Raw genomic sequence first — 15,158 nt, forward strand, 5'->3', positions numbered from 1 at the left:
TGCTATTAATTAAATAATTTTTTTAATATAAAAACTGATATGAGGTGTTTTTGTTTCTTTTATATCTTTTATATGTGGATATTTATATTAGAAATAGATTTTTTTTTATTAATTAAATCTCTTAACATGTTTTTCCATAAAAAAAATCTGAATTAATGTTACAGGCTGGAATCACTACTACATTAAATTCAAGATGTTCAGTTCTTGCTGCTGCAAATTCTGTATTTGGGCGTTGGGATGAAACTAAAGGAGAAGAAAATATAGATTTTATGCCTACAATTTTGTCTCGTTTTGATATGATATTCATTGTTAAAGATGAACATGATGAAGCACGAGATACTGTAAGTTTTAATTTTCAATATTTAAATATAACTACTGACGCAACTAATAAAAAAATAATAATAATTCTATTTATACAATCTGTTGTTTCAGAATTATGTATTATATTAAATATAGAGGTATTCAATATTTATCATACCTGTATATTTCTGCCTAAATACATATTGTGGCTCTGTAATTCAGAATCATTGTTTGATAACAGTAAATACCAATCAGTTGACCAATATTCTGTAATTTAAAAAATTAAAAATTTCATTGCATTATTATTTTGACAAAACAGTTTGAAAAGAAATAAGCTAGTTCTATATTATGGTTCTTGAAAGTAATAGTATCAATTCAACTTACAGTTATTTGTATGTTACAGAGCCTCGTTGACTGGTAATCCTGAATTTACTCAGATACACTCAGTTTGTCAAAGATAATACTGCTAATTCATGCTGCCAAGCCCAGGACAAGACTTTTAATTTCCTTTTAATAAAGGAACACAGAATTATTTTATCTGTGTTAGTTGCAACACTTTACCCAACCTCTTGCTGAATGACACCGTCTCCATTCAGTTATCAATCCACTAGTTCTTTTTATCTGTAGTTAAAAGTTTCTTAGTAAGCATGTGCTTTACAGTATTACACAATTGCACTTTCTAAAAGTATTCATTTTAACTTTTTAATAGACAACTAATGTTTACAATGCATATCTTACTATCATATGTGTAATCGGCCTAGGAAAGTTTTGCATTACAACGGAATAGACCATCACATGCAGTTACAAGTTAGCACATGTTTAGGCAGGTCCCAAACTGCACTGCAGCCACTCTTGTCTCTCTCATTGTCATTTGCTGTTTAGCGGAGTTAGTGAAAAGAGGTAGGATGTTATCATGGCTGGAAACTGAATACTGTGCTATTTCGCACATGAGTTACATGTTGATCAGTGTTTAGAGAAAATGACACTGTGCTAGGAGAGGATTATCCTCGTTGTTCAACAATATTTAGGCGGTACCAAGAGTTTGAAAGAGAAAATTTTGCCCTTAAGCATGCTCCAAGGTCAGATCGATGACCGTCTTCATCTTTGATTAAGGGAAAAATTGCTGCATTATGAAAAATGCTTGAAACAGACAGGCGTGTGATCTACCAACAAATAGAGGCACCCTTGGGCATTAATGCGCCAGCAATTCATGCTATTCTGGGAGATCACCTTCAAGTTAGAAAGCTTTGGGTGCTGCTTAATTTTACCAACGATCAGATGGCACATCGTGTTTCATGGTGCCATGAAATGCTGAAAGAGTTTACAAATAGTAAATTCTCTTTGTGAAAGTATTGTGACAGGTGAACAAACTTAGCTGTACTATTATGATGTTCCGACCAAGGCTCAGAACAGTGTGGTTGTTCAAAGATGAGGAGACAAGCTTGGCTGTTTCAAAATTCAGATCACTGAAGACGAGAATGGTGGCCGTATATTTTATTGTAGAGGAGTATTAGTACAAATTGTGTTCGTAACTCAAAAAGACTGTTACAGAAAGTGATATAGTGAAAAATGTATGCATCAAGTTGTTGAAGCTCTCAAGAATCTGCTCCCAAACTTAAGGATGACCAATAGTTTCTTCATTACAATAATGCTCCATCACACTGCTCCGAGTATTTGGCCAGCGCTGGAATAAAACTTTTGGAACACCATTCTTACAGTCCTGGTGAAGAACAGACTGAAAAGGAGGCATTTTACAAACGGTGATGACCTCCAAAGGAATTTGGACAATGACTGTGCTTAGATCTCTGACAAAACATGGCAAGGTTTCATTGAAGACTGGTATCAGATGATGAAGTGTATAATGTGTAGTGGAGATTATTTTGAAAAATTATTAAAAATAAGTTGTATTGTAAAACTTTCCTAATGCCCCCTTTGTACATACTACCATTTTGACTAAATAAAACCACAGAAAAATCTCACAACTTTCATAACTAATTGTATCGAAACAGTTCTAGTAGATAGGTAGAAAATTCAGATTAAATACAAACAACTAATAACTGAAATATTTGATTTTAATTTTTTATACATTCTTACAGTCTATAAACCTAAACCTAAACCTAAACCGACAACGATTGTTAACGTTTATATGCCTACAAGCGCCCATGATGATGATGAGGTAGAGTGTGTATACGAAGAGATTGATGAAGCAATTAAACACGTAAAAGGAGATGAAAATTTAATAATAGTTGGAGATTGGAATGCAAGCATTGGAAAAGGCAAGGAAGGAAATATAGTGGGTGAATACGGGCTGGGCAAAAGGAATGAAAGAGGGGACCGACTTATAGAGTTTTGCACGAAGTATAATTTAGTAATTGCCAACATCCAATTTAAAAATCATAATAGAAGAATATACACTTGGAAAAAGCCAGGCGATACTGCAAGGTATCAGATAGATTATATCATGGTTAAGCAAAGATTTAGAAATCAACTCGTTGACTGCAAAACTTACCCTGGAGCAGACATTGATAGCGACCATAATTTGGTGATAATGAAATGTAGATTGGGGTTTAAAAACCTGAAGAAAAGGTGTCAGATGAATCGGTGGAATTTAGAGAAGCTTGAGGAAGAGGAGGTAAAGAAGATTTTTGAGGAGGACATCGCAAGAGGTCTGAGTAAAAAAGATAAGGTAGAAAATGTAGAAGAAGAATGGGAGAATGTTAAAAAGGAAATTCTTAAATCAGCAGAAGCAAACTTAGGCGGAATAAAGAGAACTGGTAGAAAACCTTGGGTTTCAGACGATATATTGCAGCTGATGGATGAACGTAGAAAATATAAGAATGCTAGTGATGAAGAAAGTAAAAGGAACTATCGGCAATTAAGAAATGCTATAAACAGGAAGTGCAAACTGGTTAAAGAAGAGTAGATTAAAAAAAAGTGTTCAGAAGTGGAAAGAGAAATGAACATTGGTAAAATAGACGGAGCATACAGGAAAGTTAAGGAAAATTTTGGGGTACATAAATTAAAATGTAATAATGTGTTAAACAAAGATGGTACACCAATATATAATACGAAAGGTAAAGTCGATAGATGGGTGGAATATATTGAAGAGTTATACGGAGGAAATGAATTAGAAAATGGTGTTATAGAGGAAGAAGAGGAAGTTGAGGAGGACGAAATGGGAGAAACAATACTGAGATCTGAATTTAAGAGAGCATTAAAAGATTTAAATGGCAGAAAGGCTCCTGGAATAGACGGAATACGTGTAGAATTACTGCGCAGTGCAGGTGAGGAAGCGATTGATAGATTATACAAACTGGTGTGTAATATTTATGAAAATGGGGAATTTCCATCAGACTTCAAAAAAAGTGTTATAGTTATGATACCAAAGAAAGCAGGGGCAGATAAATGTGAAGAATACAGAACAATTAGTTTACTTAGTCATGCATCAAAAATCTTAACTAGAATTTTATACAGAAGAATTGAGAGGAGAGTGGAAGAAGTGTTAGGAGAAGACCAATTTGGTTTCAGGAAAAGTATAGGGACAAGGGAAGCAATTTTAGGCCTCAGATTAATAGTAGAAGGAAGATTAAAGAAAAACAAACCAACATACTTGGCGTTTATAGACCTAGAAAAGGCTTTCGATAACGTAGACTGGAATAAAATGTTCAGCATTTTAAAAAAATTAGGGTTCAAATACAGAGATAGAAGAACAATTGCTAACATGTACAGGAACCAAACAGCAACAATAACAATTGAAGAACATAAGAAAGAAGCTCTAATAAGAAAGGGAGTCCGACAAGGATGTTCCCTATCGCCGTTACTTTTTAATCTTTACATGGAACTAGCAGTTAATGATGTTAAAGAACAATTTAGATTCGGAGTAACAGTACAAAGTGAAAAGATAAAGATGCTACGATTTGCTGATGATATAGTAATTCTAGCCGAGAGTAAAAAGGATTTAGAAGAAACAATGAACGGCATAGATGAAGTCCTACCCAAAAACTATCGCATGAAAATAAACAAGAACAAAACAAAAGTAATGAAATGTAGTAGAAATAACAAAGATGGACCACTGAATGTGAAAATAGGAGGAGAAAAGATTATGGAGGTAGAAGAATTTTGTTATTTGGGAAGTAAAATTACTAAAGATGGACGAAGCAGGAGCGATATAAAATGCCGAATAGCACAAGCTAAACGAGCCTTCAGTAAGAAATATAATTTGTTTACATCAAAAATGAATTTAAATGTCAGGAAAAGATTTTTGAAAGTGTATGTTTGGAGTGTCGCTTTATATGGAAGTGAAACTTGGACAATCGGAGTATCTCAGAAGAAAAGATTAGAAGCTTTTGAAATTTGGTGCTATAGGAGAATGTTAAAAATCAGATGGGTGGATAAAGTGTCAAATGAAGAGGTATTGCGGCAAATAGATGAAGAAAGTAGCATTTGGAAAAATATAGTTAAAAGAAGAAACAGACTTATAGGCCACATACTAAGGCATCCTGGAATAGTCGCTTTAATATTGGAAGGACAGGTAGAAGGGAAAAATTGTGTAGGCAGGCCACGTTTGGAGTATGTAAAACAAATTGTTGGGGATGTAGGATGTAGAGGGTATACTGAAATGAAACGACTAGCACTAGATAGGGAATCTTGGAGAGCTGCATCAAACCAGTCAAATGACTGAAGAAAAAAAAAAAAGTCTATAAGACTATAAGGTACCATCATATACGAGGTGTGATAAAAAATACGGTGAATAATTTTTTATTAAAAAACGTAATAAGGTTACATAGAATTCGATTTAATCTCCTTCAAAGTACTGCCCTTGGCTAGCAATGCACTTATCCCAACGTTGACTCCATGACTGGAGGCATTTCTGGAAGGCGTCTTTCGGAAGGGCTTTCAGCTGCTCGGTCGTGGCCCTCTCAATATCAGCAATGGTGTCAAAACGTTTTCCTTTAAGCAGAGTTTTAATTTTTGGGAAGAGCCAAAAGTCGCATGGTGGTAAATCTGGTGAGTATGGTGGATGTGGACAGACAGGAACACTTTTTTCAGCCAAAAACTCGTGAATGAGAAGCGAGGTGTGACATGGCGCATTGTCGTGGTGAAGAAGGAAGCCATTGGTCCATTTTTCTGGTCGCTTTCTTTGTACGTCTTTTCGCAAATGTTGCAGTACACCCTTATAAAATTCAGAGTTTACAGTTGTTCCCCTTGGAACGAACTCTGATCGCACTATGCCCTCACTATCGAAAAAACAACGAGCATGACCTTGATGTTGGATTTTGACTGACATGCCTTTTTAGGGCGAAGAGATGAACTGGTTTTCCATTGGGAACTCTGCATTTTGGTCTCAGGGTCATAGCCATAGACCCAACTTTCAGATCCAGTTACAATTTTGGCCATGAAGTCCGGATCTGCATGAAGACGACCCTTCAACTCCGTGCAAATTGACACACAATTTTCAAAATCCATGTTGCGCGACAGACACAATAAACACAACCTCACTCTAGCGGCTCTGGCAGCTAATTGGCAAGCTCGAATGTGTTACAACTTGTCCCTGCCTGTCTCAGTTGATCACGCTGTTGGACAAATTACAGCATATGGATGTAGCGTCGGCAGTTGCCGCTATAAAAATTCATTCACCGTATTTTTTTATTACACCTCGTATATCGAGTATGTGAAAGCTTTATTACTAAATATTTGTAATGTTACAAGTAATGAAAAGTTCTTAAAACTGGAGATATTAAGTTTCTACTTCTAAAATAATTTATTAACTCTCAATGAAATTGAAGTACAACAATATAAACAGTTTTCTAATAAGACAGGACAATCAACTAAATTATTGTACTTTTTAAATAGGAAACAACATATAAATAGCTTTCCTCTCAAATCCATATTATCCTTCTGAAGTGAATACCTCAATAAACTTACAGAAAATTCCTAACATAGCTTATCATTTTCATTTTTTAAAGTAAAATGTAAAAAAATAATTTTATACTAAAAACCATATTTTTAGCATAAGGATACCACAATGGACACCAGCAGTATTCAAGCCTTTCTCCACTGATAATAAAATAAAGTCTTTATAAAATCAGTATAACTAAAGTACTTGGTCGATCCTACTTCCTTAAATTATAGATTAACATTTTCACTTATGTGTTCTGAAAATGTCATTTTGTTAAAACTTACTTTCTCAATATTCTTAATTAAATCTCTACAATTTTGTATAAAAAAATTTCTTTTTGTTCCTTGAAATTATTATTACTTCACTTTTTTTTACATTTAATACCAATTTTAACCATTAATAAAACTTTAAAAATTAAATCCTTTAAAAATCAATCCTAATTTTGACCATTGAGACCATTGACCTTAATTTAGACCCTTAAAGTTACAATGCGCACAACATTTCACTACATTTACTACTCTATATTTTCATCTTTATGAACATTTGGTTATTTTTTACTTTAAAAAAATTAACAAATGGTTTCTGGAATACCATTCCCCTCATACTTAACATTATGATAATAAATTTCATTTAAAAACCCTACATTTAAAACATTCTGCATAAGACAAAATAAATGTTACATTCATTGGTACCATCGATTTATGTTAGCAGTGTATGCTGAATATCACTGCTGCATCAATTTTTGCAGTATCAAAGTTCTGCCCAATCTCTAAAAATAGAATTCAAAAAAGATGTTCTTCCTATTCCTAGCCGACCTATTTTTTTCTTTTACATTATTTATATTATTTGTAAGCCATATATGAAACTTTTCCTCATGTTTTAATTGTTTAACAGGAATATGTCAAAAAGCAAGCAAAAATCTCTTTTATTGTTTTATTATTTTTTGTCAGTTATTTGACTGGTTTGATGCAGTTCTCCAAGCTTCCCTATCTAGTGCTAGTCATTTCATTTAGGTATACCCCCTACATCCTACATCCCTAACAATTTGTTTTACATATTCCAAACGTTGCCTGTCAGCACAATTTTTTCCTTTCACTCAAATATTAAAGCAACTATTCCAGGATGCCTTAATATGTGGCCTATAAGTCTGTCTCTTCTTTTAACTATATTTTTCTAAATGCTTCTTCATCAATTTGCCACAACATCTCTTCATTTGTCACTTTATCCTACCATCTGATTTTTAACATTCTCATAAAGCTACACTCCAAACATATACTTTCAAAAATCTTTTCCTGATGTTTAAATTAATTTTTGATGTAAACAAATTATATTTCTTGCTGAAGGCTTGTTTCGCCTGTGCTATTCGACATTTTATATTGCTCCTGCTTCGTCCATTTTTAGTAATTCTACTTCCCAAATAACAAAATTCTTCTACCTCCATAATCTTGTCTTCCTATTTTTACATTCAGTGATCCATCTTCGTTATTTCTACTAAATTTCATTACTTTTGTTTAGTTCTTGTTTATTTTCATGCGGTAGTTCTTGCGTAGGACTTCATCCATGTCATTCATTGTTCCTTCTAAATTTTTTTTACTCGGTTAGAATTACTATATCATCAGCAAATCTTAGCATGTTTATCTTTTCTCCTTGTACTATTACTCTGGATCTAAATTGTTCTTTAACATCATTAACTGCTAGTTCTATGTAAAGATTAAAAAGTAATCGAGATAGGGAACATCTTTGTCAGACTCCCTTTCTTATTACAATTTTTTTCTTATGTTCTTCAATTATTACTGTTGCTATTTAGTTCCTGTAAACGTTAGCAATGGTTCTTCTATCTCTGTATTTGAACCGTAATTTTTTTAAAATGCTGAACATTTTATTCAAGTCTACATTATGCCTTTTATATGTCTATATTTTATATGACTACGAACGCCTTTTGTAGGTCTATAAATGCCAAGTATGTTGGGTTGTTTTCTTTAATCTTCCTTCTACTATTAATCTGAGCCCTAAAATTGCTTCCCTTGTCCCTAAACTTTTCCTCAAACCAAATTTGGTCTTCTCCTAACACTTTTTCAACTCTCCTCAATTCTTTTCTACAGAATTCTAGTTATTTTTTATGCATGGCTAGTTAAGCTAATTGGTTCTGTATTCTTCACATTTATCTGTTCCTGCTTTTTTTGGTATCATGATAACACTTTTTGAAATCTGACAGAACTTCCTCTTTTTCGTAAATATTACACACCAGTTTGTATAGTCAATCTCTTCCTCACCTGCATTGCGCAGTAATTCTACAGGTATTCCGTCTTCATATAACTTCAATATATTCCACCCATCTATCGACTTTGCCTTTCATATTTTAAAATGGCGTACCATCTTTGTTTAACACATAATTAAATTTTAATTTAAGTACCCCAAAATTTTCCTTAACTTTCCTGTATGCTCTGTCTATTTTACCAATGATCATTTCTCTTTCCACTTCTGAACACTTTTTAATCCACTCTTCTTTCGCTAGTTTGCATTTCCTGACAATTAATAATCATAAAATCCTCATAAAATAAGTAATTATTTCAACATTATTATGAAATTTATACCAATCAAAATTTAACATCAAATTTTAACAACTATATATTACCTTTATTAAAACCGCAGTATTTATCATTGTTGAGCAGTTATTTATTTTTTTTTTGTAGTAATAATTGAATGTTTTAAAAGGGGTGTGACATTAAGTGTAATCTGTATAGTGGAAGTCAACTGTAACAAAAGGGTTTAATTCCTCTTCAACTTCTAAAACTTCTGTTCTTGTTCATAATATTATTATGTGATTTTCAAATTCAACAATCACAAAATTATTGATAATTACTAACTTACTATTTACCTGAAAACTAACTGAACCTTTGTTCAAACCTTCAGAACTAGTTACACTTAAATTAAAATCCCCTAAAAACAAATAATTATTTCTGGTATGAGAATAAATTATTGATATGAATTTTCATAGAAATTACCGTAAACTTCTTCAACCTCCTGTTCAATACTTAAACTTTGTTCTAAAAACTTTATATAAAATTTTGTTTTTTTTCAATAAGTGATGGCATTAGTATTAGTAGCAGTAACTTTTATTAATAAGGAAGTGATGAAGATTGAAGACGTTTATTAGTAAACATGAGGAAGTGATTTGTTGTGGATGTTGGCAATCTGTGCTAGTTGAAACAAATACAGAGAGAAATTGGTGGAAGTTACAGTGACCTTTACTTTTCTGATTATTATTAACAGGTGAACAAAAAATTAATTTTGTAATAATTGTGGACAGTGAGGACGTTTTATTATATTTATTTATTATTTTTTTTTTAATTTGATTTTTACTTTTTTATACGAAGTGAGTATTTTGATCCCGAAAAATTTTGTTTCAAATTTCAACGAAAATATTCATTTTGACTTGACCCTTCCTGAATCCATTTTGACTAGATTAGGTGTGATGTCTGTAGGTACATACATACGTTTGTATCTCGCATAACAAAAACATTTAGCAGTACAACATTAACATTAATAACATTAGGATGTTGAAATTTTGGATTTAGGATTGGCTGTAACATCTAGTTCTCCACCTCTCCTTTTGATTGCAATTGATTGGACCAAAATGTCCAGAAAAGCCCAAAATCTAAAAAAAACTTGGATTTTGGATATTTTCTTAACTGCAGTAATAAGCCCTCATTGAGAGCTTTTCCAAAGTTGGTTCCAAAGTTATAGCCAAATAAAATTTTAATTAATGAAATATTTGGATCTTACAAAGGTTTGGCACATTGGTTCGAATCTGACTTCTCCTTTTTTTTTTTTAACTTTTTTTAAAATTTAAATATATTGATTTATTAATAATTATTACTTGTGATTGTAAAAAAAAAATTACAATAAATAATAACTTAATAACAATAAAAAAAAATTAAAATCAGAAATCATTAATGAAATAAAATTTTATGTACTTGTAATGTATATGTAATTTAATAGGCGTACAAGGAAGTTATATAGTGTCCACATCAGATTTTTAATGATATTTTTTTGGATAAGTGATGAAAGAAAACCAATAAGCCACTCAGCAGCAGATTGTTACTTTTCCTGGCTTGATTATTCTGCAGGGATACTAAAAAAAAATAAGCCTGAACAGCAGTATTTGAGAAAGAAGCTATCATAGAAACAATTTTTTTTGGGGGGGGGGAAGGTCAGCATATAAGGGAATTCGTAACCTTTTGACAAGAACTGTTATATATGAATAAAGGTAAATAAATATCTTAGAATTTCAAATAGGTATCGTCAAAAATTGAAAGAAAAATATACTTTTCTCAGCCTATAAGAATCAACATTTCCCAGACATTCTATCACAAACAAGGGAAAGACTTATCCAACACATACATGTAACATTTGTAATTGTAAAAAATATTAGGAGGAAAGAAGGTACAGTGGAAAATACATTACTTCTGCCCTGATTGTGGTTAACATTATGTGTAAGATATCATGTTTCTAATTTTTACTGTATGTCATCTAATTTGGTAAATATATTTTTGTAAATTGTTTTCTAAAAATATTTTTTCTTAAATTTTTATTACGTTATTTTTTTTTAATAATTTAATAGTAAAATTTAAAACATTTAATTTTCTTAGATTTTCTCAATTTTATTTATGCAATAAATGATTATAATTCTGATTATTACAATATATAAAATTTTTATAAGCATTTACCACTAGCTTAATTAAAAAAAAAAGAAGGTAAATCTTTCTGATTTCATTCTCATAAAAAAAATAATAATTCTGTCAAGAAATTGACAAGTAAATTGATGAGGCTACCTTATAATATTTCTTCAGAAAGGGGGCTATATTACATATTGCAGTTTATATATATATATATATATATATTTTTTTTTTTTGTAACTTAAAAAATCAAAAGAATTTTTTAACTTCATAATGTTTTTCTTTTATTTTTTCTAGACACTAGCAAAACATATAATGAATGTTCATATGACTGCTAATCAACCTATAGTTGAAAATGCTGATGGAGAACTTTCATTACAGTTGATGAAAAAGTTCATTAATTACTGTCGAACGTAAGTTCATTAATTACAGTCTTTGAATTATGCAACCTTAATTTAATATGTTGTGATTTAAATTTATAGAGAAAAAGGCCACTAGTATATGAAACAGATTGTTTCTTATTTTGTCATATGTTGTCTCGTACCCTTTTTCAGTATTATAGCCTCCTCCTTAATATGACATTTACATCAGTGAGTTTTGACTCAGCCTTTGCCTTTGTTGTAGACTTCTTTCAGATGACAGAGGAACAGTCAGGTCCTGCAGGTAAAGGTTGTCATACTTAGTAAATTATATTCAAGTAAGACAGCTGACTTCTCAGTGCTCAAATTTCATTAGCTCTGCATGTTAAACTTATAAAGCAAAGCGACTACAATAGTAGAGCTAGAAAGACAGTATAATCCCTTTCTATTTATTTGATGCTTTCCATTCTATTAGTATTTTGCTTCCTCATATTGTCATATTAGTCATTGGATAAATTTGCTTGTATGAAATGTCTTGTTCATGCATATAAAATTATTTAATTAGGCAAAAAACAATCTCATTTTTCTCTTTTGTAATTGTTTAATGTATTGCCTTTTTGATTTTCTCTTTGTATTCAATATTGTTGTCAGTTTCTTTCTCCAAAAGTAATAAAACACTAATTTGAATGGACATTTCATCATCATTGATTTGTGATACCCATTTTTTATTAGAACAATATATTGTTTATGGACCAGTCAAAATTTTCTGTTTTATTTTGCCAAAACAGAATGTATGAACTACTTTACCTATAGAATAAAACAGGTATTTTTGTTGGCATTATTGTAATGATTTTTTTTTCACTTTATTTTATAGCAACTGTGGGCCAAGACTATCAGAAACAGCTGGTGAGAAACTAAAGAATAGGTATGTTCTGATGCGGAGTGGTGCTCACAGTCATGAAGTTGAGTCTGAAAAAAGAATGACAATCCCAATTACTGTTAGGTAAATTGCTGGGTTATATTTTATTTTACTAGATTTCTAGAAATGTTTATTAGTTGTAATTTTTAATAATATTAGGTAATTTTTAATAATATTAGGTAATTTCGCATAATTTTTAATTGTTATATCATTCCAAATAGGTTTTAAATATCTTAACTTTTTTTGTAAATTTTCATTCCCTATTGATAGTAGGGAATGAGGCATGGCTTCTTTCTTAAATTTGGGAAAAGATTAAATCTTCATTCTATATATAGGCATTAAGTCTTTTAATTACCCTGCCAGACACACTTAATATACACTTGTAGTTGATTAACACAGTGTAAAATTATATGCTATTAATTATAAAAGATTATTATTGAAATCTTCAGACAATCAAATTTATTCAGCTGTCAATTTGTAAAGGTCTTCCAATTCTTAGATTTCATCATAAACCTTTAATTTATAGAAACTGCATTATTCTGCAACTTTTCTAGAATTAACTTCATATATGTAATTTTTACATTTTGAGATTATTGTGTTGTTTATTCATGATTGCATAATTTACACACACTGATGCTCAATTGCAGCTGCCCTGTGTTTTTTGGGATGAGATGAATTTTGCAGTGTATGAAAATGCTAATTCTTCAGGAATTTTTACCCAGAACCATTTTTAATTGTTATATTTTATTGATATGTATTATAAGAAAACTTACCAGCAGTAAAATTCAACACTGCTATGAATGTGTAAAACAGTAGTAAATAATTTGAAAGTTCTCTTGTAAAATTTAGTTGAAAGTATTTTAATTATTGTTATGATTTGCAGGCAACTGGAGGCTATTATTCGAATTGCAGAATCTCTTGCAAAAATGCAGCTGTTACCATTTGCTAATGAATCGCATGTAGACGAGGCCTTAAGGCTGTTTCAGGTGTCTACTCTTGATGCAGCAACATCTGGCACATTGTCAGGTTATTATTAACTTTATTTTTAAAAATCTGTAAGAGTCTAAATGATATTTTGTAAAACCTTACTTATCTAACACAAAAAATCATTTAATTCAGATGAAAACTACATAAACATCACTTATAAAGTAACTGAAATTAAAACTTCTTTTTTTTAATCACCTATTTTGTATTTATAACATTTACTTAATAAATAATATTTAATATTTTTTTGTGTAATTTAATTCTACAATTGCCTGATACATTAATTAATAGCATATTTGAGTTTACTTTTTTTGATAAGTTGTTGACTTTTTATTATGAAATTATTAAAGTATTTCTTTTTCTCATGATAGGTGCAGAAGGTTTTACTTCTGAAGAAGATCATGAAATGTTAATGCAGATTGAGAAACAGCTAAAACGTAGATTTGCAATTGGGTCACAAGTTGCTGAGCACAATATCGTTCAAGACTTTTTACGACAGGTGTGTCATCTTTAATATTATTACAGTAACACATTTAAATTTGTAGATTGATATAAACATTTTTTTTACTTGTAACTGTCAAATTGGTTAACATTATGACCCCTGTGGAGGAATGCATGTTATTTTGCCTTTTATCCAGAAAGCTCTGGGTTAGAACGTCGGCTTGATATTTTTCACAAGCAAGAAAATTTTGCCCTCATCTTAATAAAGTGAAGTTAGTTGTAATTGAGCACCAGCTGCATACCAGATTGAATAATTAAAAAAATAATTTTCAGTAGCTATCTTTTTGACTTCTGAAGAATCAGAGGTGTTTGATAAACACATTCAAAATCATTTTCAACAAACAATTGACAATGTTAGGTTTCAAACTGTATCATCCCATCGTTGATGCATCACCTAATTTGATTAGCACTCTTACCATAGAAATAAAAGAAAATTAGTTTTATCATATGCAATGAGTTATTATACATTTTATATTGGGTTTTATTTACATGCCATAATCATAAAGGTTGTAGGCAACCTGACAATAAAGTCACTCCTGACATTGGTTTACATTTTAGAATATTATAACCCTTTTAAGACGATAAATTTCTTTTTATATTGTAGAATGAATTTTTATATATTCATGAGCCGTTAAAATATCAACTACATGCAGTTCTTAAAAGATAAATTGTATTGATTGTTTATTAAATTTAATGATCTGTAAGAGCCAATTTATTAAATATGTTAGCATTGGCATTTTTATCAGTACATGAAGTAAGATTATTTAGGACATTTTAGAAACATATAGAATAAGAATACATTTAAATCCTGACATAGCCACCACTTAACATTAGCCTTATAGCGAACTACTTAAAATGTAGTTCGTTGAAATTGAGCAGTGTAGAGTGCAATTCTTTAGATCTTATTTTTTACTATTTTTATGAATAAAACATATTATTTGTATTTAAAGTTTGCATATATGAAATATTTATGCATGTTTCTTATTTAATGTAAAGATCTGTTGGAAGATTTATTTTATGCTTTTATGATTTTTTTTTATTTTAGAAATATCCAGAACGAGCTATTTATAAAGTGATACTGACGATGATACGCAGGGGAGAATTGCAACACCGCAGACAACGTAAAGTTCTTTATAGAATACACTGAGTTGTCTATTTTGCTAAATTTAATGACTTTTTAGTATTATATTCTTGTAATATACTTAAAGTAGTAATTTACATTTTCTTTTTTAACTTTGCAAATAAATAATTTTTTTTTATTAAGTATGGTTTGTTTTCAAATCTTTCCTTCTCTCTGCTATGTAACAGCCATAAATTGTTTCACAACCATACATACATTAATTTCAAAAAACAGTTCAATTCACTATATTTCTTATAGTTAAATAATTTCTGAAAACATTTAGTGTATTAAAATACTTTGTCAGTCCTCATTTGCATCATTAGCCAAATAAAAATCAGCAAATAGTTAATGAAGTGTAATTTTTTGTGTTGTCAAATTTAACCTTGTTCCTTGTCAT

At 30.7% G+C, this 15,158-nt stretch overlaps 1 protein-coding gene across 1 annotated transcript in view; it reads left to right on the top strand.

Annotated features, from left to right (window-relative positions):
* The window catches only part of Mcm5 (Minichromosome maintenance 5), a 37,232-nt gene extending 22,327 nt beyond the window's left edge, over positions 1-14,905 (top strand). Inside the window, exons 10-15 of the mRNA XM_075367063.1 lie at positions 165-341; positions 11,176-11,291; positions 12,112-12,240; positions 13,040-13,182; positions 13,512-13,639; positions 14,687-14,905. Coding sequence (XP_075223178.1) covers positions 165-341; positions 11,176-11,291; positions 12,112-12,240; positions 13,040-13,182; positions 13,512-13,639; positions 14,687-14,788 — 795 coding nt within the window. The 3' untranslated portion in view covers positions 14,789-14,905. The remainder of the gene's footprint in view (positions 1-164; positions 342-11,175; positions 11,292-12,111; positions 12,241-13,039; positions 13,183-13,511; positions 13,640-14,686) is intronic.
* The last annotated feature ends 253 nt before the right edge of the window (positions 14,906-15,158 follow it).

Source organism: Lycorma delicatula, chromosome 5 (assembly GCF_047948215.1).
Source record: "Lycorma delicatula isolate Av1 chromosome 5, ASM4794821v1, whole genome shotgun sequence".
Lineage (NCBI taxonomy): Eukaryota > Metazoa > Arthropoda > Insecta > Hemiptera > Fulgoridae > Lycorma > Lycorma delicatula.